Raw genomic sequence first — 23,755 nt, forward strand, 5'->3', positions numbered from 1 at the left:
TTGGGGCAGCTGGGTACCCAGCCAGATCACTATCTCCCCCAGGCTCCCCTCCAGTTAGAGGTACAAGGTTCTGGCTTCTGAGATGACAGCGGGTCCCTAACGGTGCTCAATAAACGCATGCTGAACGCAGGACTGTTGGGCCAGCTCCGGGCGTGCAGTCGGTACTCGGGAAATGCACGTCATCTGACCGGGCCCAAGAAGCAAAAGACCCCCACAGCTGCCCTTGCCTGGGAAATACGTTTATTGGTTCCGAGAGAACAGGGCTGTGGCGAGCTGGGATGGGCACAGAGCGAAGGAGGGCGGCGAGAGGCTTTGCCCCGGGGCGGACATGCTGTGTGGGGGCTGCCGGCGGGCTCCCTGGCCCACCCCACCAGCAGCGGCTGGGTCCGTGGCACTTGGCGCCCGGCGTCACCTCTGCCGGCTTGGCACGGTGGCCTCGGCGGCGGCGGGCGCCCCCCCTTTCCAGTTGCAGGAGTTGTGAGTCTTTCACAGTGCGGAGGGGTGGGGGTCCGGGGTGGGCACCTCCCCGGGGTGCAGGCAGGCCCCGTCCGCCAGTCCATCCTGGGCTCTCGGCGGCTGCGGCGGGGTGAGGCGCACTCGGGCTCCTCTTCTCCCGCCCGGGAGCTTGGCAGTCCTGGAGGGGCCCTGGCGGCCTCAGCGGGACATCATCCGGACAAACTCTGCGAGGGCACGGGACGGGGTGGGGAGAAAACAGCACAGTCAGGCCCAGCTCAGGCCGCCGCCTCCAAATCTCCCTCGGATCCGAGGCCCCCCCACTGCCATCGGGCCTCTTCCAATCCATCTTGTGCACAGCAGCTGGCGGGGGAGGGGGGGCTGTTTCATCTACATGGCTGACCCCTCTGAAACCTTTCAGGGCTCCCCGTGGGAAAATGTCCAATATCCTGTCGCTGGCCCCGAGGCTCTCCCTGCTGTGGCCCCAGCTGATGTCTCTCTCTCACGGCTCACCCTCCCTGAGCTCCAACCGCCCGGATCTCCCTCTCAGGGCAGCGGGCACGCTCACCCTCCCTCCACCTCTCAGCTTGCCTGCAACCTGTCCCCTCTCTCTCCTTTTCCTTTGAACTAGACTTGATTATTTGGAGCAGTTTTAGGTTCACGGCAAAATTACGCAGCAAGTACAGAGTTCCCATTTACACCCTGCCCCAGACCTGCACAGCCTCCCCCACCATCAACGTCCCACACCAGAGTGGGACGTTTGTTACAATCGATGAACCTACATGGATGTGTCATTATCACCCAGAGGCCACAGCAACATTCAGGTTCACCCTCGGTGCTGTCCATTCTATAGGTTGGGGCAAATGTGCAAGGACGTGTATCCACCACTACAGTGTCATACAGAACGGTCTCACGGCCCTAAAAATCCTCCGTGCTCCACCTGTTCATCCCTCCCTCCCCCTAAATCCTTGGCAACCACTGATCTTTTCACCGTCTCCATAGTTTTGTCTTTTCAAGAATGTCACACGGTTGGAATCACACACTATGTAGCCTTTTCAGATTGGCTTCTTTCACTTAGCGATATGCACTTAAGATTTCTCCCTGTCTTTTCATGGTTTGATAGCTCGTTCCTTTTTAGTGTGAATAATACTCCATTGTCACAGTTTATCCACTCACCAACTGAAGGACGTCTTGGTTACTTTCAGGTTTTGGCAATTGTACATAGAGCTGCTATAAACATCGGAGTGCAGGTTTCTGTGTGGTCGTAAGTTTCAATTCATTTGGGTAAATACCCCTTCCTTCTTTTTCACCTGGCAGTTCCTACTCATCCCTTAGGGCTTTACTTATTTATAGCCTCCTCCGGGAAGCCTTCCTTAATCCCCCCTCCAGCTTGGCACAGATGCCCCCTCTGTACCCCACAGCTTGCTGTATCCCCCCCAAAACAGCACGGATTATACTGTTGGCTTCTGTTCTCCTTGCTGGTCTTGGGTTCCTCAAGGCAATCTCGACATACAGTAGGAGTACGATACAGGCTAGAAGAATAAATGGGGGATGCTGGGCTTGTAGGGAAGGGCCGTTGTCTGTGGGGGTGGGGGGGGCACTGCCAGGACACAGGGCGACCTGAAATTTTCAAATCTGGTGGCAGCAAAGCCATCTTTCCATGTAGCCACACTCTCTCTTCAAACTTGGATTCTACCTGCTCCCCAGAAAAGACTTCCCAACCTTTGGGTTCTGGATACACTCACATTCTGGCACATGTTTATCTTGTCTTTCTGCTCAGAATGCAAGTTCCTGGAGTTCAGAGTCAATGTTTTACTATATTTTTGCCCTGTATCCCGTAGTTGTCCTGAATGGTATCATGCAGTGTAATGTATGTAGTGGTTGAGATTCCAGACGCGGAGTATGATCCAGCGCTGCATCTTAATAGTGAGGCGATCTCAAGCAAGTCATATGACTTCTCACATGAGCCTCAGTGTCCTCATCTGTATCATGAGGCAATAATAGTGCAATCCAGAGGGTTGTTGTGAGAATAAAATGGGACAATATGTGTAAGTGTACTTAGTACACTGGTATGTAATACATGTACAATAAATGATAACTATTGGAATTATTACTGATTCGTTTAAAAAAAAACACTTTTACTGAGCATTAGCTATGTGCCAGGTGCTGAATTATGAGGAAATACAGAGATAAAGAAAATGTTCTTCTCCAAAAGTTCCGTCAGGAGGAGACACAGCTAGCACTCGAGGGACAGTGTGAAGAACGAGGGCGAGCCTGAGGTGCTGTAAAAGCCCGGGAAAGAGGAATTCAGCCTGCAACCAGCGAGGAAGTGCCAGAGGAAGTGGCCCCACTGCTGGGTCTTGAAGGGTGAAGAGAATTTAGTCCAGGTGAAGAGCAGAATAAAAGGCATCCTGACCAAAAGAACAGTGCATTCAAACGAGAGCTTGGCAGGATCATGGACCACAAGTACCAGGGTATGGCTTTAAGGCAGAGGGTGAGTAAAGGGACAGGTGGAGCTGCAACTGGGCAGGTGAGCCGTGGTCTGATCTCAGGGGGCCTGAGTGTCAGATTGATGAATGGGGTGCTCTGAAAATATCTAGCATGGATGGAAGCAGGAGCAGATGGACAGATAAATGGGTAGAGATGGATGGGGTCAGTAGACACAAGAATGGATGGATGGATGGATAGATGGATCGATCGATCAATCGATGAGAAGATGGATGAAGATGGGGAAATGACTCTACAAACAGACAGATCAATGGAAGTGTGGGTAGAGATATAGGCAGATGGAAATACATGAATGTATGAACAGAGGCACAGAAGTATAGATGTATGGGACGCCTGGGTGGCTCAGTCAGTTAAGCCTCTGCCTTCAGCTCAGGTCATGATCTCAGGGTCCTGGGATCAAGTCCTGCATTGGGTTCCCTGCTCAGTGAGGAGCCTGCTTCTCCCTCTACCCCTCCCCCTTGCTCATGATCTGTCTCTCTCAAATAAATAAAATCCTAAAAAAAAAAAACGAACAAAAAACAATCCTTTAAAAAAAACAGTATAGCTGTATGGATAGACAGATGTACATGGGTAAGTGGATACATGGATGAATGTACAGAAGAACGAACAGACGCATAGATAGTTATATAAGTGCAAGAATAAATGGTAGTATGGATAATTGTTCAGAGATGGATGAGTGGATAGACACCTGGACACATGAAAAGATGGGCGAATGAACAGATGGCAAGATGGACTGATGGATGGATGGGGGTAGGAATGAATAGGAAGGTGGATTACAGGAGTGCATGGATGGAGGGGTAAGAGAAGGGAAGGGTAGGAGCATGGAAAGTTGGAATCATGATGGATACACAGTTGGAAGTCTCCATGGATCGTCACTACTGCCTTCGCTTCTCTTCCACATTCAAACCCCACCTACCTTCAAAGTCTACTCGTCCATCCCCATTGAGGTCCACATCTCGGATAATTTCCTCTATGTCTCGGTGTCCCACCTGATGACCCAGGAGTTTCCTCATGGCCTCTCGTAGCTCACTGGTGCTTATCTCCCCATCACCATTGGTGTCAAACTGGAGAGGGCAAAGAGGAGAGAGGAGTAGCTACAACATGGGGAATGTAGAAGCAGATCCCAAGTTTGGGCTCCTTTTCTAGCCTTACTATCTCCCCCTTCCCCAAAGACCCTTCTCTGTCCAAGCTCCTTTCCCTGGTATGTGATCCAGGGCTTGGATTTCTCTTCAAGTAACCGTCCCGGGGTTGGAACTCTAACAATCCCCCCACCCCTGCCTGTCCAGTGCCCATTACTCACCTCTCGGAAAGCATCTCGCAGTTCCTTCACTCCGATCATATCTGCTGTTTCTGCCAGGAGTTTAGGTCCCATTAGCTCTACGAAGTCATCGAAATCCACATGGCCACCCACTGGAGACAGAGGAAAGGGCTAGGTCATCCATCCAAGCACTCCCTATCTCTAATTAAGCAAAGGAAGGCACTGTGAACCCCTCCTTGACCTATCTAGTGCCAGGTCCAGGGTACAACCAAAGGCCAAATGAGGACAGAGAGGTGACTATGGACAGTTGGTCTGTCAAAGAATGGCTCAGGGGGGTGGCCAGGGTTAGGCCGAGGGAACCAGTCAGGAGGTGGACAGAGGCAGATACGGATGGAAGAAAGAAACACTGGGGAGGGCTCAAGGTGGGCACACTGCACAAACTCCTGGAGCCGCCTAGCAGAATGAGACTCTCAGCACTCGTAGTGCTAGCTGGCTTGAGAGTTCACCCTCTGTGGGCTGTGTCTCTTTGTGGTCTCACCTCTCTACTCCCTCCTGACGCTTCCCTTCACCTTCACATAAACTGCTTGCACTCAAATACTTGTCTCGGGGTCTGCTTCTGGGAGAACCCAAACTAAGACAGAGAATAACATAGGAGTAATAGCTTCCTTCTGTTCAACAATCCCTGTGTGCCAGGCCTGGGGCTGTTTCGCAGATATTCCCTCATGGACTTCCTGTGCTTCTCTCATTTTACAGTTTCCCCCTGAGAAAACAGGCTCAGAGAGGCTAAGTCGTTTGCCCCAGGTCACAGAGCCTGGAAGAGATGGCCCCAGAACTGAGACCGGGCCTGTGTGACCGCAGAGGACCACGATGGTGGGGCCGGGAAGGGAAGGAGGTGCACAGTGGAGGGACTCACGGTTCATGTTGATCTGCTGGGACAGCTCAATGAGCTCCATCTCGGTGGGCATGTAGCCCATGGTACGCATGCAGTTGCCCAGGTCCCGACAGTTGATGTAGCCATCCTTGTCCTTGTCAAATTCTCGGAAGGCCTCTCGGAGCTCTGAGGAAAAGAATAAAAGTGGGCATGGCTGAAGAAAAGATGAAAAGTGGGACCCGCAGAGCCTCCGGGCAGAGGCGGCCCGAGCGCCCACCGGCTGGGAAAGCCAGGCCCCAGAGCTGCCAGGACTGCACTCCTCTGACCCCTGGCCCCACAGAGGATGCCCAGCCCTATACCAGGCCACGTCCCCAGGAGGCCAAGATGTCTCTTCCTCTCTTCCCAGCAATCTCCCTTCCCTCACCTTCCTGGACAGCTGAGCAACCCTTTCACCTAAGGGGCTGGGTCTTACCTTCAATCTCCTCTGGCCGCAGCGATCTGTCCTGAAACAAAAGAACGTGTCCTATTAGCAGCTGTGAGGAGCCTAGAAGTCACAAAATGCCCAACCTGGGGACCATCCAAGGGACAGCAAGCACCAGGTGGGGAGAGTGCCTGGACCACGTCTTTGAGGGAAAAAAAGTTCAGCCCCACATCCCCCATAGACACAGGAGATGCCCAGGGACCCCAGAGCCCCATCTGTGTCCCCATTCCAGACACAAGAATTGTGTCAGGGAACAGAGTTGGTCTGGAGGCAAAAACCTGTAAATAAAGCGGGGTGGGCAGGTTGTTGTGGGTCACAACAGAGAAGAAGTCTGCAAGGCAACGGGAGAAGGGCTAGAGGGACAGAAAGCCGGGACTAGACAGGCTGCCTGAGAGGGAGGAAGGGGAGGAGGAGGAGCCACGGGCGTGGAGGCAGATTTAGGGCTGTGCCCTGCTTCTTGGGCATGGCCCACCTTCTCCAACTTGACCCCCATCCTACACCTTGCCCCGTCATGGGACACAGCATAGGACCCTGGGGGCTGCCAGTGCCAGGGGCTGCCGCCAGGGTCCAAAGCACACATCTCCAGCTTCGAGCCGTGCCCAGGTCTCCTTGGGGACTCAAGGAAGCCCTGGGTCTAGGGCATCTGAACAGATGGCAGAGAAGTCTCCAAAGAGCAGGCCCAGAGGACGCACAGGGTGGGCTCTGGCCCGTGAGGTGCCAGTCACTCCAGGCCTTCCCAGGAGGCGGACAGATCAGCACGAAATGGATGCCCAGCTGGACCTATTCAGTAGGCTCCCAAACTGGCGCGCAGGGCTCAGCCTCCCCACACGTCACAGCTCTCTGACTTTGGGCAGGAAGAATGTGGGGCAGGGTGTGCCTGCCCTGAGGAAGCGCACGCCGGGTGTGGGCACAGCTCTCATGAACACGCACAGGCGGGCCCCAGCAAGCATGCGGCGTCTCAGCTGTGCACGCAGGCTGTTCTAGCCAACAGGGTCAGGGCAGGCAAGAGACAGCTTCTGCCCACCCACTGGAAACTGGCCCCAGGGCAAGAGACGCCAGCTCCGGGAACTCTGAGAATCTTCTAGAAAGGGGCCGCTGAGGGACGCCTGAGTGGCTCAGTTGGTTAAGCGTCTGCCTTCGGCTCGGGTCATGATCCCAAGGTCCTGGAATCAAGTCCTGCATCGGGCTCCTTGCTCAGCAGGGAGCCCGCTTCTCCTTCTGCCTGCCTCTCTCCCTGCTTGTGCTCTCTCTCTCTGACAAATAAATAAAATTAGGAAAAAAAAAAAAAGAAAAGAAAAGAAAGGGGCTGCAGAGCAACATCTTGGGTGGCCAAAAAGGATGATTTTTGCAACGCCCTGTACCCCCAGCAAGTGAAGTGAGCAAGTAGGCAAGTGTATGCGTGCACACACCCTAGGACAAGTCATTCAGACATGAGTCCTTTCCCACCGTTCAAGCCTCAAGCAGCATCCCGCTTCTCCAGGACGCAGCTCTGCACGATTGGAGAGGAACAGGGTGCTGCTGACCCTCGCTGCAGCACCCTCCCCTTCTTGCATAGCCGGAGCCAGGGAGCAGGAAAGGCAGGTACCCCTGCTCCGTGTGCCTCTGGCAGAGCTGGTCTGGCGGAGTCCAGGCAGCCGACCGTTGGATCCCACACTCCCCTTGCGGAGCAGTGGGGGTATGCGTAGTAGAGCAGGGGATGCCCACCAATGTGACAGGGAAACCATGAGCACCATCCCCAGGGGTCAGATGGGAAGACAGCACATGCACACTCCTTTCTCCCCAACACATGCGGTCTGGGAGAAGAGCTCGGCCTCTAGAGTCAGACAAACTCAAGTGCAAAGCCCGATCTGCTACTTCCTAGCCGTGGGGCCTTGGGCAGGTCACTTCAGCTCTCTGAGCCACAGTCTCCTCATCTGTAAAATAGGTTAATCCCAGTACCCATGTTACGGGGCCTTTGCGAGCATCCCGTGAGACGAGATATGTAAAATGTTTAGCATGTGGCATTCAGTAAGTGGAACCTGCAAATGTTTGTGTCTGTAACATCATCATTATTACCCTCTTCCCTGTGACTGTTCAGATATCTGCCCGGACATAGGAGCTGCGCGTGTGGCTATTTAAATTGGAATCAGAAGCCAATGAAATTAACAATTCAGGTCCTCAGTTGCCCTAGCCACGTTTCAAGTGCTCAGTAGCCACGTGTGGCTGGTGGCTACTGTATCGGGCAGCACGGATCGTAGAATATTTCCACCACTGGAGGAAGTTCCCCTGGACAGGCCTGTGTATTCAGTGCTGCCGTTAGGAGAACAGGAAGCCTTTGAGTCAGACTCCCTGGGTTTGAAGCCGACCTCTACCACCCCCTAGCTGTTATCTTGAGTATGTTTACCTCTCCAAATCAGTTTCCTCATCTGTAAAATGGGGGTGATAATAGGACTTACCTCTCAGAGTTGCTCTGAGCCTTACATGAGGCGATGCACCAAAGGACTTAGCACAGAGCCTCACACAGAGTATGTGTGCAAAAAAACAAGCAAGCAAGCAAACAAAAAACGTTAGCTGCTATTGTTACTTCTTGCTGGTGCATGTGGACACACCAGTGCTTTGCAGCCATGGGTGGAAAATTTAGGGGGGGGGTCAGATTCACAAGTTGAGGGTTTGGGGTATATCCATGAGGGGACACGGGTTGCTGCGGACAGAGCCCCTCTTCTTCCCAGCACCTCCTCATGCCCTCTGAAGCCAAGTCGAGTGCGGCTCCACTGGGGCCAACTTACGTACAGGCTGCCTGTTCTCGGCGAAGCCCTTGCGCAGGAAAATGCAGGCGGGGCCCAGCAGGTTGTGCATGACGGCGCAGTTCTGGGCCAGCATCAGGAGCGGTCCCGGGAGCTCGCCGCTGGCTGCCGGCCCCTCCTGGCTCATCTGCACCACCGTGTAGCTGCTCTTCTCCTCCCGGCGCATCTTCAGCCAGCACCAAGCAAATACAAAAGAGAGGCACGGTGTCACCTCCCTGCCCCACAGGCCCTCCTGGCCTCAGCCTGGCTCCGGGTCCTAGAAGGGGCTCGCCTCAAGAGGAGACCCTTGAGAGTCAAACAGCAGGGTTCAGGATGCATGGGAGGCAGGAGTCAAATTGGTTCAACAGATGGAGTCTCTGATCCTTGACTGTCACGGCCGCTCCAGGGAGATCTGGGGGTGACACCCACTGTGTGGGACATGCGCACACACATGCTCACGACACGTACACACGCAGAGAATCACACACTCACGTGCATGTGGAAGCTTACAGAGAGAAGGGGCGGGGCAGGGCTTCGGCTCCAACCAATGGGAAGTGCTCACTCAGAGACTAATGAGTACTACCCTTGCCCAAGATGCTCCCAAACGGATTTGTGGCCCTGCCCCCGCTGGACCCCACTGGAAGGCAGTGAGGACAGTCAGAGCTGGAACCACGCAGAGCAGGCTCAGGTGGGCTGCTGGACTGGCAGGTGCAAACACAGGGGCCTCGCTAACAGAAACAAGCAGGTGGGAGAAGAGGGAGGCCTGGGGCAAAATGGAAGACCTGAGAAGGGATGGAGACCTGAGAAGGGATGGAGAAGAACATGTCCCCACGAAGGAGGCACCAGTGGTGGCTGGGGATTTTCCACTTCATGTCTTGATCATAATACCCCCTGGCACCAAGTTGCCCCGGGAGGCTGCTGTTCTTCCCCTCCCCAGAGGCTGTAGGCTGCCTCTGAAGGGGCAGAGCCTTACTTAACTCAGCCCAATGTTTCCTTCTGACTTAAAGCACTGGCTGGGCCAAGCAAAGCCCATCTGTGGGTCAGATTCTTCCCAGTTTGCAGCCTCAAGACTAGACACTCTCTGCCCCCAGCAGCTCTCTTTCTTCCCCCTCCTGTCTGTCTCTGGCTCCCCGCCCAGTTTGCCCGACCTCTAGAGGCTGAGGCAGGGGCCCTCTCTGCTTACCGAATATAGCTGTGCTCCCAGGCCCTGGCCCTCCCCTCCTCCTCCCTGCTGGTTCCCATGCAGCTATAAAAAGTCAGCACTGTCCACAGACCGTCCCCTTAGGACAATAGCAGCATCCAGACACAACATTCTACTCCATTCTGGCCCCCACAGGATGCCCAGGGCCCCCCAGGATCCAGGACAGGGTGCTCTGCCTTCAGTCCTGAGCTTGGATGCCTCCCCTCAGTGTGAGGATTTGGAGGCAAACCTTCCCAAGGAGAAACAGAGCAGCTAATACTTGTCCTAGAACCCCAGAGCTGCAGGCCCTATTCTATCCTGCTGCCCCCACCCCCACTTGCTGCCAGGTTCCTCCAGCTGACAGAAGGTCGTGCCGAGGAGAAGATCCTGTGACCTAGGGGGCAGCCTGTCCTCCCAGGATGAGAAGCAGAACTAGCTCCCCCCGGCTTACCTCATCCTCCCTCTCCTCTCCTGCCTCTTCTCCCCAAAGCCCCACACTCTGGGGCTAGACTAGACTCCCCTCCAACTTCCTGAGCCTCTCAGGCCTAGAGAGGGAGGAGCAGTATCCTAGTTCAGACCCTGGGTGAAGGTCCTCAGTGCAAGGCCCAAGTTCAGTGAATGCAATAAGGGTGGGTCTTTGGTTGTCTCAGAACTTGAGAGATGTCAGAGAGGCCAAGGGCCGTTCTGGTTTGATGTCCAAAAGAGTTCGGAGCCTCGGCCATACTCGCACAGGCTTCCAGGACCCAGGCTAGAGCGAGGGCAGAACCAGAGAGACCTTCCCAACTGGGAGGCTGGCTCAGAGGAAGCCCAGGAGTAGAGAGCAGCTGGACCCCGAGAAACAATCTCCCGAGATGTGTGTAGAGAATCAGCCTTTTCGTTTCTGGCTGAGTCTTGCACACTTGGCTCAGAGTGAGCACAAGCCCGGAGGGTGGAGGCAGCAGGCAGCGAAGAACTCTGAGAGGTGATTCAGTGCCTGGCTTTGGGCTCCAACAGTTTGGGGACAAATTCTTGCTTGCTGTGTGACCTTGGGCAGGTGACTTCACCTCTCCGTGCTCTAGTTGCCATCTCTGCCCAGCGGAGAAATAAACGAGCTACTGCCTAGCGCCTGGAGCACAGTAAGAGCCCAAGACATGGAGCTGCCGTGGGGATGACAATGACGGGGATGCCGGGGGTGCTGATGTGGACATGCAGCATCAGAGATGCTGGGAGCCAGAAAGCATTTACTTCTGGCTCCAGAGCAAGTGGGAGAATATGTGCCCGTCAGGGAAGAGCTGAGAAGGGATGGAGAAGAACATGCCCCCACGAAGGAGGCACCAGTGGTGGCTGGGGATTTTCCACTGCATGTCTTGATCATAATACCGCCTGGCACCAAGTTGCCCCGGGAGGCTGCTGTTCTTCCCCGGCCGGTGATGGCCCCTGACAGCCCGGTCCTGTCCTGCACAGAGCCCGGAGCAGGCCGCCTCTCCCCAGCCCCGGCTCCCCGGCCGCCACACTCAGGAAGCCAAGTGGGCAGCGGTCCACAGGCTGACAATGTCTCCTGGCACCACGGGGCCATCTCCCAAGTGTAGCATGGCAACAAGAGGGGTCAGCTGGCCTCACGACCCAACAGCTTTCTAACAACCCAAGCTGGCCAAGAGAAGGCAGGTCAGAACTCTCTCTCCTGGAAGGTATTCAGGAGCAGTTAAATGAGTCAGGGCTTGGCGAGGTGGGAGAGGGAATCGCTGCAGCGAGTGGGAATCCGGATGACCTGTAAGGTCCGACACAGGAATCTGTGAATAACACTTCTGCCAGAAGGGAAGAGAGAGGCAGCCTCTCACGGAGGCAAAAATACAAATAAAATACCAGCTATGGATTCACGTGGACCGACGTTTCAAAACTCTCAACTCCGCATCCACTGGGCTGTGTGACCTTAGGAAAGCTCTTATCTCTTAAGTCCAGTTCCTTTCTCTATAAAACAGCCAAGAGAACTACTTGGTGGAAAAGAGCAAATGAGATCACAGACGTTGGATATGTTGTAGCTATTCAGAAGAAAACAATTATTACTATTACAAAAGAACACGAAATTGAATGCAATGCGTTTTATTGTCTTTTACCTTATTCCGCGGACTCAAACAAAACCTCTCCTATTTTCCTTCTTTCCTCCACCCCGCCTTCTCCGAACACCCAGAGTGGAAAAATTAGGATCATGATGATGGTAATATGAGCTGCCATTTATTGAGGATTCCATTCCGGGCAGTGTGCACAGCACTTTATTTGCTTCTAACGATCACCTTAGGAGGTAAATATTAGTATTCCCACCTGGTGGATGGGGGAACTGAGGCCCAGAGAGGTTAAGTAACTTGCCCAAGGTCACATGGCTGGAAAGAAAAGGTTTGAGTAGTGGGTCTCTTAAGCACTCTGCAGTGTAGTGGGGGGGAGATGGGTGGGGTGGGGCAGAGGGACAATGCTTGTTGTTGTTAAAGTTCACCTTTTTAAGCTCCGGACAGAACTCCGGGGGAAATCTTTCACCCTGTGGTCCTCTAGACTAATTCAGGTCAGTTTCCGCTTCTCTACAACAGCGTGGAGGCCACCTCTGGGGCCAAAGATTTCCCTAAGATGACAGATGATGTGGGCTTTACGCACAGAAGGAAGAGTCAACCCTCGGAAGGATCCAAGGGACCAGTGAGGATTAAAGGGAATTTGATGTGAGCAGCTTAGCTAAATAGGAAGATGATGAACAGAAAAGCCCGGAATGCCCTAAATTAAGAAGACTATCGAACCGACCCAGGAGGTAGTACGGGGTTAGGGACAGAGATGCCATTAGTTAACCTGAGACCTTGGGTAAGTCACTTCACCCCAGTGGTAATCAAGTTCCTTGACTGGAAAATGACAGAACTGGAGGAAAACATCCCTATCATTCCTTCTTCCTTTAAATAATATCTACGAGTTTCTTCTCCAGCTTGACTACAGAGGGCTAGAAACACAGGCAGAGCCTGCCTGAAGCAAAACCCTATAGATGTAAGCCCAGCTTTGCATAAAAAAAAGTGTTTTGGAGGTGGTGATTTGCTTTCCAAAAGGAATTCTTGCAAAAGGATATTATCCTGGTGTATAAGCAATAAATCCATGACAAAAAGCGACTTACAGACACCTTTGCTCAATATCCTATTTCTCAGTAAAAACAATCCGGGGCCCTGAACCAGCCTGGTCCTAGTTGAGATTCTCTGAGCAGATTCAGGAATTATTGAGGGTAGCAGGGCATACCCCAGTAGCAATGGGATCTACTTCAAAACCCACAAGTCGGAAGGCTTAGAGACCACCAGAGAGAGGGCCAGAGACCCTCAAAGAGATGAATGAGCCCCCCCGCCCCCAGCTGGGAAGCCCTACCTCAGTAGCGGCAGGGTCACAAAGCCCAGCTCAACCTTCTTCGGATCCAGCAGCCCCAAGGGGATCTGTCCACTCACATTCTATGGACCTGGGCTTCTCATGTTATGGCCCAGTAACTACCTGGTTTCTTTTCTAAATCTTGTGCTAATTCCCAAACACAGCCCCCCCCCCCCCATGCAGCTGTAAGTCCCAACTTCAGCTCAGAGCCCGAGACACTGAAAACAGGCATCAGAGGGAATCTGGAGGTGGGAACAGGGAAGCAGCTCTCGACAGAACCCATGGAAAGGGTAGCAAACTTCAGATGCCCAACCCCTCCGTCCCCAACTCTGGGACAGATGGCAAGAGGCCCCCTTCCCCTGCCCCAGGTATTGAGAATTCCAGAAACATACCTTCCTTGAGAGATTTCTCAGTGGAGACTTGACACAGTTGCCCATCCTAAGCTGAGGCAGCCCCTCTCAGGATCCCCAGGTCCATGAAGGAGGCTCCTGGGGACTAAGAGACCTTAGTCCCTGTCACGGCCAACCCCAGCCTCCCTCTGCCCGCGCAGCTCTTCCTCCTGGCCCGTTCTGAGCCCTCTCTCTTGCGCGCGTGCTCTCTTACTCGTCTGCCTGCTCTGGCTCTCTGATTTTTTTTTTTTTTTTTTTTTTGGTTGATTGTGTGTGTGTTTGTGTGTCTGGGTTTAACTTTCTGGACACTTTCTTAAGGAGATGAAGGCAGGAGGGGAGAGTGCAGGGCACAGAGAAAATCGCCCGGGGAGCTGATGGCAGAGGGCAGCAAGCTGGGGAAGGTTGCCGGATCATCTACGTCAGATTAGAGCTCAGTCCTCTCTCCGGTTCATTTCCCTTCCCTCAGCCCCTCCTCTCCCGCTGCCAAATCTGCAGGGAGATTGCTTCAGGGAGGGGGGCCCAGAATGGCAGCTGCAGCTGGGAATTAGGCCAGCAGACCTAGGAGGGGAAGCAGGCTAGTTTGGGCCACCAAAGCCAGGTTGCCTCCCAGCTCCCAGTCCTGTGTGTGCATTCACACACACACACACACACACACACACACACACATCTGTGCACAAACACGCACACGCAAGCACCGAAGGACAGACACACATCTTAATTGCCCCCTGGCGATCGCAGCTGGATTGAGAGCAGGCAGTTCCAGTTGAGGGCCTGGAAGATCGTGTGACGTCCCCATCACGCTCCATTTTTCACACTTGCTCCGTCACTGAAATGGGATGAAGCTCCGGGGCTAGCAGCACAAGCTGAGCCATCAGCAGCAAGCAGATCCTTCCGCTCCCTTTGCTACGTGGGGTCTCTCCAACCCAAGAGAAACCAAGAGACTGTAGGGGTGGGGGGGGCATGATGGAGGCAGTGCTGACGCAGAGGGTGTGATGGAAGGCTGCCAACCCTCGAACAATCCTTTGCCTAATCCTGAGCGAGGATCTTTCAAGGCTTCCTTGGGGTGCAGAGCAGAGGGGCCGCCCTTTGCAAAGTGGTCTTCAAGGTCCCACGACTGGAACTTTTTAGGTGAGTGGCTCTTCCTTGTCCCTCTGGGTTCCAGGTTTGATGAGAACTCATCTCAAGCCTCAGATGTCACATTCAAGATCTAGGGCAGGAGCCGGATGACCCAAGAGCGGAAGTGTCCCTGTTTCCCGGCCGCCAGCTTTTCCCAGCAGGGGGCGCCAGAGAGGGGCTGGGAAGCCGAAGTCTCCCCGCCCCTGATGCAACAACCCTTCCACGCCGCGCTGACAGAGTTTTCAGTCCAGAGAGGCTGCTTTCCCAGGGACTTGTTGTCCAGCTTCAGTGGCCGGTCGGAAGTTCCATTAAGGGAGTGGGTGGGGCGCTGCCCAAAGGGGCCACAGGCTCGCTCGCTCCCAGGGAGCCGGGGGAGGAAGTCCCCGGAGAGCTCTTGACGTCTGTGCTGCGCCTGACGTTGCAATGGTTTAATTAGGGGAGTTACTCAGCAGCCTTGTGTGGACCAAACCTCCAGAGGAGGTACGAGAAGGAGGGGCAGCCCCTGAGGACAGAGGGAGGAGCCTGGGGAGGTGTTGACGCCCAAAGGGCAGGAGAGACACCCGGGAGATGAAACCGAAGAAGAGCGAGCAGCTAACATAAGTGCCTTCTCCAAAGATGCGTTCCTCCACAAGAGAGCATGAACCAGGCTCTCTGCGGGGCCGGGGTCAGGGTCATGAGACTCAGGTGCATGAGAAGGGACTGCAGGCTTGAATCCTGGCTCTGTCGCCAGCTTCTGACTTCTCATATTCCAGAGCTTCTGTTTCCTTGCCTGGAAAAGGGGGTTTCCCCTTATCTTGCTTATAAAACGGATGTGGACAAGTACCCGGCGCGTGATAGGTACTCAATGAGTAATTCTTAAAATGGAAGAAAGAAGTATCATTTGTCCAAGTGTTTATGTGCCAGGCACTGTGCCTGGCTCTGGGAATGCTGTGGGGAACAAGATAAGCATGGTCCCTGCTTTCAGGGAGCTTACATTCTAGCAGGAGGGCAAGAGCTATTAAAGAGCTATGAATGCACTTATTTAATCACGTTTCCGGTAAATGCTATGAAGGGGGAAGGAAACGCGAAACCACTGAGAATGTGAGACAAAGGAATCTGACTTAGTCTTGGGGGGGATCAGGAAAGACTTGGAGATCAAGCCTAGGAAACCAACCATCTGCAGACTCTTGACAAGCTGGGGCTCACCAGGGACCCCAGAGGGAAATCCAGTTAGGTTCCAGGTACAAACCCAATTCATATTAACTACCTGGGCAGATATATGGAAAGGCAGCGCAGCCTCAAGTGAAGATTCTCAACGCTAGATGCAGATGATTCTGACTCAATAGGTGCAGGTGAGCTCTGGACATTGGTGGTGGTTAGTGCTCCAGGTTATTCTGATCTGCAGCCAGTGTTGAGGGCCATGGAAAAGGATACTAAGAGCTTGGAATGCAGGGGCAGACAAACCTGGGTTCAAATCTTGCCCTGCTGCCTAGCAAACTCTATGACCTTGAGAACTTGTAAATCTCTCTGAGCCTCAGTTTCTTTATAAAATGGGTACACTAATAACCCTTCCCTCCGAGGGCTGTTGTGAGGAGTTAGTGAGATAATACAGGCAAAGGGCTTGGCACAGTGCCGGGCACCTAGAAGGTGCCCCTTCGCCTGCCCAACGTTGGTCTTAAAGGGCCAGCTGTGCCCGCCTCTCCATACTCAGCAGAACACCCACTCAGTCAGACCTGGTGACTCCTGCCCCCTGCAGGCCAGCCCTGAGCACAGCACCCGCCTGCCGACCTTGGAATATGCCTGTCCTTGGAAGCAGGAGACAGAAGACAGCAAAACCAGGCACCCGTGGAAAAGTCATGCACTCTGATGCACTCTAAATCCCATCCTTCTTTAGAGGGAAGGATGTTGACCCTAGCTTGAGGCTGAAGGCAGCAAGGGACTAAGGGATTCAAACTCAGAGTTTCACTTAAGCTATTTGGGGCAGGGCAGGGCAGGCCGTGGTGGTCCCGAGTGACAGGGATAACTGGAATCTAGAGGGAGCAGCTGGCTTGACCTTTAGCAGAAAGTTTTTAAAAGGGCTGAACAATAGGGGCTTCTCTAAGGAGCAAAGCACATCACATAGCCCCACATTCCCGTCCCTCTTCACTGGGGCAGCAGCCCCTGGGCTTCCGGAAGCCTACACTTGGAGTTCTGGAATGGAATAATAGGATCAGAGGGATGAGAAGGATAAACCCATTGCTGATTATTCCTGATTAGGAGGGAGGCTGGCCTCCAGCCCTAATCGGTTCTATCACCAGCATTCAAACTTGGATGACAGCCCAGGGTGAACACACTCAGGGAAAGCTGGGTCGTAACCTGAGAGGTGCTTTGTGGATGCTTCTGACAAATAGGAAACACTCTTATGTGACTTCCCACCCAACCAGTTCTTTAGAGATCACAGTCCTGCCATTTACTTACTGTGTGGCCTTTGGACAAGCCATTTCCCCTCTCTTGAGACTGTTTCCTCATCTCTAAAATCGGGGATGATAATGCCAACCTTCACAGGTGGCTGAGAAGATACTTGGGCAATTGTTTAGTGAGCTCTTGACTGAGGTCTCAAGCACCCTTGCTGCTTCCCCCAAACAGCTAAAGGCAAACACAGCTGTCTGGGAGGACTCCACAGGATTGATATCAACCACAAGCTGACCTTCTCTTTCCCTTTCCCCAGGCCCCAGGGGAAAAGCAATAGGGGCTTCTTGCCCAAGTAGGGAGATACTTTGCAGGGTCGGAGTGAATAAGGTACACAGCCCTCTAAGCTATAGGAACTAAGAAACCTCTGCAGACCTGAGGCTGGAGATACTGGTCATTCGCCCATTAGATACTGTGACCTTGTTATGTGCAAAGCAGTTTGGGAATTGGGCTAGTCTATTCAAATCAGAAGAGATGTCGCTAGAGCTAGAAAAAGGGGAAGGATGGGACAGAGATGTGGGTTTTATACACATCTTCCTCCTCTACAAGGGGTGTTTCTTCCCCAGCTTAGAGTAAGGAGCAGAAAAACTGTTCTTAAAATAGTTTTACAAGACCCAATGCCAAGAGTTGCCCCAAATCATGCCTATTCTGAGTTAATGTCTAATATCACATCTCTCTAGGCCACTGGGTGGCATGTCCTTAGCTGGCCACAAAGAGGGTACTAGGGAAGGTCCCTTGTCATTCAGCTCCTACCTTTAATGGCCTTTCTCACCTTGCTCAGAGACAGCTTTCAAAGTACCTTACACAGGCCCACATTCAGACAGTTACTTTATTAACAATAACATTAATGAAGGCTACCCTTTTTTTTCCAGAACATACTAGAGCCAGTCCATTTGACATCCTTAATCTTGTGTGACCCTCATTAATAGCTCTGCAAGGTAGTTTTTGTCAATCTCATTTCTGGATGAACAAACCCAGACCAGAGAAAGAGAGAGAGGAGAACAGGCCCAAGATCACAGCAATGGGAAGTGACAGAGCTGGGACTGGAACCTACAGCTCTACTTTCTCTCAAGCTACCATTCTATGGCTTCGACTCAAAACCACACCATTTGCCTGCAGGCAGTAAGGATGCTCTGGGAGAGGTCACTGAAAGAATCTTAATTCCTGTTCCCCCTAACATAAGAGTCTATCTCGGTCCCTTCAGTGTTACTTTGAGCCCTGGCTCTCCCTGACTCTACTACAAATGGAAGGAAGAAGGTCCTGGACAGCACTTGGTAGTTAATCAGCAATAACAACAACAACAACAACAATAATAATAACTAATATCAATGGAGCCCTTGCTCTGGACCATGCACTGGCCAAAATCTGTACATATCTCCATGTCCCATTTAATTCCCCCAAACCCAGTGAGGTACTACGATCATCCCTATTTTGCAGATAAAGAAACAGAGGCTTAATGAGATTAAGCGATTCACTTAAGGTTAAAAAAAAAAAACAGAGCTTGGGAGACATGAGAAAAAGAGACTGGAGACTCTGACCCAAAAGTCCCGGGCTGGGTTCTGTTGTCATTGCCGCTGCTGTTCAAGCAGATGCATTAGAGCTGTCAGCAGGAAGCCCAAACTGAACGTGCTGAGCTTTACAGAAAAAGTCCGCAGCTCCATAGTCAAGAGCTTCCAGAGGGAGGTGGTAAATATTTGATAGGACCTTCCAGCTCTTCTTGACTCAGGTGACCCTGGTGACATTTCAGAACACTGGGCTGGAGAATAGTCTTCAATAATGACTAAGAAAGTAGAAGGAGGAAGAAAAGCAGGTAGCTGAAATGCTCTGAGCTCACAAAGGGCCCATGCAGGCAAATTCTGTTAAGACTGGAAAAAGAAGAGGCTCTTTTTCTAGGAACGAAGTCATATTCGCAGCAAAATGAATAACCAGAAAGTGAGTGATTCTGGGCCAGGGACCCACCCTTACAAACTGCTAGATCGTAAGCTCTGGAACAGCCAGAAGCCTGGCTGTCGTGTCCACTGGTCTCTCCCTCATGCCCCACAAATGCCCGGGCGAAGTAGATGCCCCCAAATATCTGATACATGTATGACCAGATGTCACCGATTCCACGACCCAGGCCCGCTCCACAGACCACTGCCCGAACACCCCACACCTCCTAATACAGAAGCCACTGCAGTGAACTTCCACCTCAACACGTCGCTGCGCTCAACACTCTCAAAGCTCTGCCTCCAAATCTCTCCTCTGAAGAACTGCTTCCAGCTAACTCGGCTAACGAGGGCTCCCCACAGGAACAAAGCCACACATTGCTGCCCTATCACACCACACAGCAGCCCCGCGCAACCCGAATCCACGTGCAGCTCCTTCATGTCAGACCCCCACCGGCCTCAGCCGCCACGGAGTAGTATTTTGAAAAGGAATGTGCAGATCTGAGGCAGAACACACACACGGCCTCCTTGGAATTCCGATCCCGCATGGCGAGCCAGGAGCTTGAAACGGCTTCTCTACACTACAGCCCAGCACAGAACCACTCAGGGCCCTCTCTTCCTCCACACACCCCGCAAACTCTGCCATCAGACCTCTGCATTACTCCCCTCCTCGGCTGCCGCAGAACGGTCTCAACGCTGTGCCAGTGAGTTTGAATTAATTATGAACTCAGAACTCAGAGGCAACCCTGGCTTTGCTCGGGAGTTCACAGGTTCTTTTCCGCGAACCTCTCTCCCCAGCAGCGCACCCCAGACTGGAGACCTGGATTAGAGGACAGATGCTCAGCTGCCCAGGACCCTGGAGAGAAAGGCCTACAGGAAACGAGAGTAGCCACTGGTGACCCCTTAGTGACCTTTCTGACCCTAGAACGCACATCGACTCAGGCTAGGGTGTTATTCCACGTCCTACGACCTGACAACTGCCCAACCGCCATCCTAGTGGCATCCCTGGAGTGACAACCTCCTTAAAACACCCCTGAAGTTCCGATTGAGCCATAGCTCTGTGTAGCCCCTCCGTGCCTACCCAGACACTTCTCTTTTCTCATATTTTTGAGTCTCCATCTAGCTCTCCTAACTTTTCCCAGGTCTCTGGGGCCACCACAGCCCGTGACCAGCGTCCCCCATCCCCAAGCAAGGCTGTGTGCCCCGAGGTAGCCATTCTTGAGCTCCCGACTCCAAACCCCTTGCTCCTTTGGGTCGCTCACTGACAGTCTTGGCTGGAGACCAGAGGAGTGGATTTGGCGCCAGCTGCTCGGAGTGCCCCTGCTGACCCCTGCAAATCTCCAGGCGGTTTGCGGCGGTCGTTCCCTTCCAGGACTGGCCTATTCTGGCAGGTGGAGGGCGGCGAGGCCCGGAGCGTGGACAGCGCACAGGGTGCTGAATCAGGCACCGGGGGGAGGAGGAGTGCCGGCCAGGGCGCAGGGCTGCGGAAGGACTACCGGGAGCGTGACCGGGGGCCGCGGGCAGCGGGAGGAGGGCTGTGGGCGCGCAGCCGCGCAGGGTCCCGAGCGCCTTGCCCGGGAGCGCGGGCGGGAGGCGCGGCCCTTACCTGGCCGAAGGCGGAGCTGAGCATGGGGCGCAGCTGGTGGAGGAACGGGTCTGCCTCGGACGCGGCGGCTGGAGCGGAGTCCCCACGACCCGGGGCTCGCGGCGAGCCCCGGAGGCCGAGCGCCGGGGACAGCCCCCGTTCCTCCCCATCCCGCCCGCGGGCCGGCGGCAGCGGCGACGGCGGCGAAGGTCGGGACGCCGCGGCCGGCAGAGCCTCCCGGGGCCTGCAGTGCGCCTGGGGGAGCCCGCGCCTGCTCCCCTGCGCGCCCTCCTCCCGCGGCGCCGGCCGGCACAGGGGCCTCCGCGAACTGGGGTCCCCGGACGGCGGCGGCGTGCCGGGGCCGGTGCCGGGCAGCCGGCGGCCAGGCAGCCCTGGCTCCCGGGCAGGGCCGTGGCGGGGAACCCGGCTGCCCCCGCTCGCCGCCGCCGCCGCCTTCAGCAGCGACGTCTTGGACTCGCTTTTGGCGATGTGCGAGCTCATCGCGGCGGGGCCCGCGCTCGCATGGCCCGGCGGGGGCGGCGCGGTGCGGCGCGGCGCGGGGCCCCCGGCGGGCAGAGAGCGGGGCGCCCGGCGGGAGCCAAGCCCGAGGACGCGCTGGAGGCGGGCGCCGTCCCCCGGCCGCTTAAATGCGGCCCCGTCGCCGCCGCCCATGTGACAGCGCAGCTTCTACGCCCGGAGCCCCGAGCTTCCCGGCGGCTGGCGGTGCGGATCTGGGGGGGCCGCCGGCTGTCCCCGGAGAGCCCACCCCCGGATCCTCGGCGGCCCAGGTACCGCCGCGCCCCGCCCCTTTCCCCGCCCCGCGCTCGAGGAGCCCCGCTTCCGGGCGGCCCCTGGCGGCCGAGGGGGCACTGCGGCGCGTCGCCGGGAGCGCTGGGGCAGGGGCTTGGCGAATGGCCCCAAAGATGCTCGGACCTTGGTGCCCGGCAGTGCCTCTTGACACGCCCGGAAGGTCCCACAGTGACCCGGAGGCGCCGGAACCTCCAGAAATGCGGGCGGGGTGCATGCCCCAGGGGGTACAACTTTGGAAACGACAGAGGTGCAGTAAACTGGCGACCTAAGGAGGAGGAAGGCACTCTATGACGGCACTACGTGCAGACACCGGAGCCAGAATGGCGTGGAAGGACACTGCTGGAAGGAGGGTCTGTGGGGCACTTCATCCACTCCGGTACCGCGGAGTGCGACCAGGATGACCCTGGTACATCAGCCAGAGAATTTTCAGTTTTCAAAACAGAAGAGAAGCCAGGTGGCATCTGTATAAGCAGGACTTTGCAGGGCCTGGTGATGATCAAGTTTCAGGTAGGACCCATTTGCTGCCCCTCCAGCTGTTGCGCCCCGCCCCCGCGCACCCCCCCCCCCCCCCGCGCACCCCACCTCCACGACCTTCTAGATGTTAGAGAAATCCCTGCTCTTGGTGGGCAGCCAGGGAGTCACACAGGCCTGGTTGGAATCTCAGATCCTAGCTCTGCCACTTACCATCTTGGGCAAGTGTCATCAACCTCTCTGAACCTTGTTTTTCTCTTCTCTGAGATGCAGGTAACAATCCTAACCAACTCTTGGTTAACATCCAATGACACGATGCACATAAAAGGCCTGGCTCAGTGCTTGAAACAGGGCCCACGGGCAGTTAACCTAGTTAGTTCCCTTCCCTCTGCACCTTATGAGGCCCCATCTACCACTCTTGTCTAGTAATGGGACACTTGAGATTTGAAGGGGGGGATGGGGTGTGAACCTCCCAGGCTCTCCCTGTTCTGGTCTCTGGCCCTGATGCCATCCATGCATGAGAATCGGGCAAATCTGGTCACCGCTTGGCCTTAAGAGGACAGATGGACAGATTGCCAATATGCTACACTTCACCCGCCCCGAGGGTTCACCCTCCTCTGCACTGCCTGCTTCTTTTACATACCCAGATGCAAGGAATTAAGAACAACAAACAAAATGGGCAGGAAAACCAACTGCCAGAGGCCAAAGTGGACACGAAAAGTGTGGCAAATTGTTCCCCAGCTCACCTAGAAGGGACCGAACTGCCATATCCAAGCCACTCAGGGTCCTAAAGCACAAACACTAAGGCAGCCTGCGCTGCAGCCGCCCAGAAGCCTCGCTGCAACATCCACTCCGATACAAAGGGTGTAAAGGGCCCACCCTCTCAGAGCTTGGGGTCAATCACTGTCCTACCTGTTCCAGCCCTCAGAATAATCTGTGTTCGGCGGGATTAACAGCAAGTGTACGTTCTGTATAAATCACAGGAGATAAAATACCTTATCAGAATCCCTCAGGAGCTGACAAGAGGCAGGGGGGCAGAAGGGTATTCAAAGTCCCTGCTGTGCCACCCTTGGTTGTCTTTCTGAAATTCCCTAAGTATTCTTGGGCAGGATCTCTGTCAACAACCAATTTCTGAAAAAAGTGAGGGACCTGGGTGCATCACCTAGGATATTAAATAAAAGCAATCAAGATTATGTTCATGGAGCGAATGGATGAAATGCTTGCACTCAGATCCTGGGTCATCCTGGATATATGGCAAGATTCCATGCCATTTGTAAAATTTGCTCATTTGTTCATTCACTTAAGGATTTCTAGAACCAGACACCACGTTAGACACCTGGAATACACAGATTCATCCATTCATTCCATGAACACTTGAGTGCCTGTTATTTGCCAGGCACCGTTCTAGGCGCGAGAGACACGGTGAGAAACAAAACAGTCTCTCTCCTCAGTGACAACTGAACAACTACATAAATGCATGGGAAATTAATGGTGACAACTGGTGGCGTTTAGTGTGAAGAGAAATGAAGCAGGTAAGATAGGAGGGCATAATGGAGGGTGCTCTTTTAGACAGTGATTAGGGAGGGCCTCTCTGGGGAGGGGACATCTGAGCAGGGACCACAACGAAGTAAAGGAACAAGCCATGCATACAGCCAGGGGAAGAGCTTTCCTGGCAGAGGGGAGATGGTTCCTAAGTGCCGCGGAGAAAACAGCTTGGCATATTCAAGGAGAAGCAAAGAGACAAATGGGGCTGGAGTGAGCAAGGGGGAGAATGGTACAGATGAAATTAGAGGGGAAGGCAGGGGCCAGACAGCCGAGGGCTTTGGGTTTTTTCTAAGTGTGAGGGGAAGCCGCTAGCGGGTTTGCGGTAGAGGAGTGGCATATGGTTGTTTACATTGTTAAAGGACAATTGGCTGCTTTGCAGCAGGTCCTCTGTTGGACGGCAGTGTGGCAACATGGATCCGGTGAGGTGCTGTCACATGGAACAGGTGGGAGAGGTTGGCGGCTTAACTTGAATGATTGGTGGGGGAGGTGGTGAGAAGTGGTCAGATTCGGGAGATATCTAAGGAATGATGGTGAGATTCAGTCCCTGCTCTCAAGGAATTCACAGAAAAATCAAAAGAGGATGAAAGCCACTATAATGTAATGGGAAACAGGCA

General features: G+C 54.2%; 1 protein-coding gene across 3 annotated transcripts; it reads right to left on the minus strand.

Annotated features, from left to right (window-relative positions):
• Positions 1-223: 223 nt before the first annotated feature.
• On the minus strand, positions 224-21,071 carry CABP1 (calcium binding protein 1). 3 transcript variants are annotated; one of them, XM_036078670.2, is made up of 7 exons: positions 20,337-21,071; positions 8,341-8,520; positions 5,563-5,593; positions 5,133-5,276; positions 4,262-4,371; positions 3,878-4,025; positions 224-680 (listed from the first exon to the last, which is right to left on the minus strand). In XM_036078670.2, the coding sequence occupies exons 1-7, from the start codon at positions 20,985-20,987 to the stop codon at positions 655-657; spliced, it is 1,290 nt and encodes a 429-aa protein (XP_035934563.1). In that variant the 5' UTR covers positions 20,988-21,071; the 3' UTR covers positions 224-654. The 3 variants fall into 3 exon arrangements, with proteins under 3 accessions (XP_035934563.1, XP_035934565.1, XP_035934564.1); XM_036078672.2 differs by lacking the exon at positions 20,337-21,071 and adding an exon at positions 13,266-13,420; XM_036078671.2 differs by lacking the exon at positions 8,341-8,520 and having other exon boundaries at positions 20,337-21,067.
• Between the last annotated feature and the right edge of the window lie 2,684 nt (positions 21,072-23,755).

Source organism: Halichoerus grypus, chromosome 13 (assembly GCF_964656455.1).
Source record: "Halichoerus grypus chromosome 13, mHalGry1.hap1.1, whole genome shotgun sequence".
Lineage (NCBI taxonomy): Eukaryota > Metazoa > Chordata > Mammalia > Carnivora > Phocidae > Halichoerus > Halichoerus grypus.

Bases quoted from the DNA above. Each gene is read 5' to 3' on its own strand.
- CABP1 (XM_036078670.2), bottom strand. From the start codon at position 20,987: ATGGGCGGCGGCGACGGGGCCGCATTTAAGCGGCCGGGGGACGGCGCC. The intron at 8,521-20,336 runs GTAAGGGCCGCG...TGCTGGCTGAAG, and splicing joins TCAGCTCCGCCTTCGGCCAG to ATGCGCCGGGAGGAGAAGAG. The intron at 5,277-5,562 runs GTAAGACCCAGC...TCTTTTCCTCAG, and splicing joins GCGGCCAGAGGAGATTGAAG to AGCTCCGAGAGGCCTTCCGA.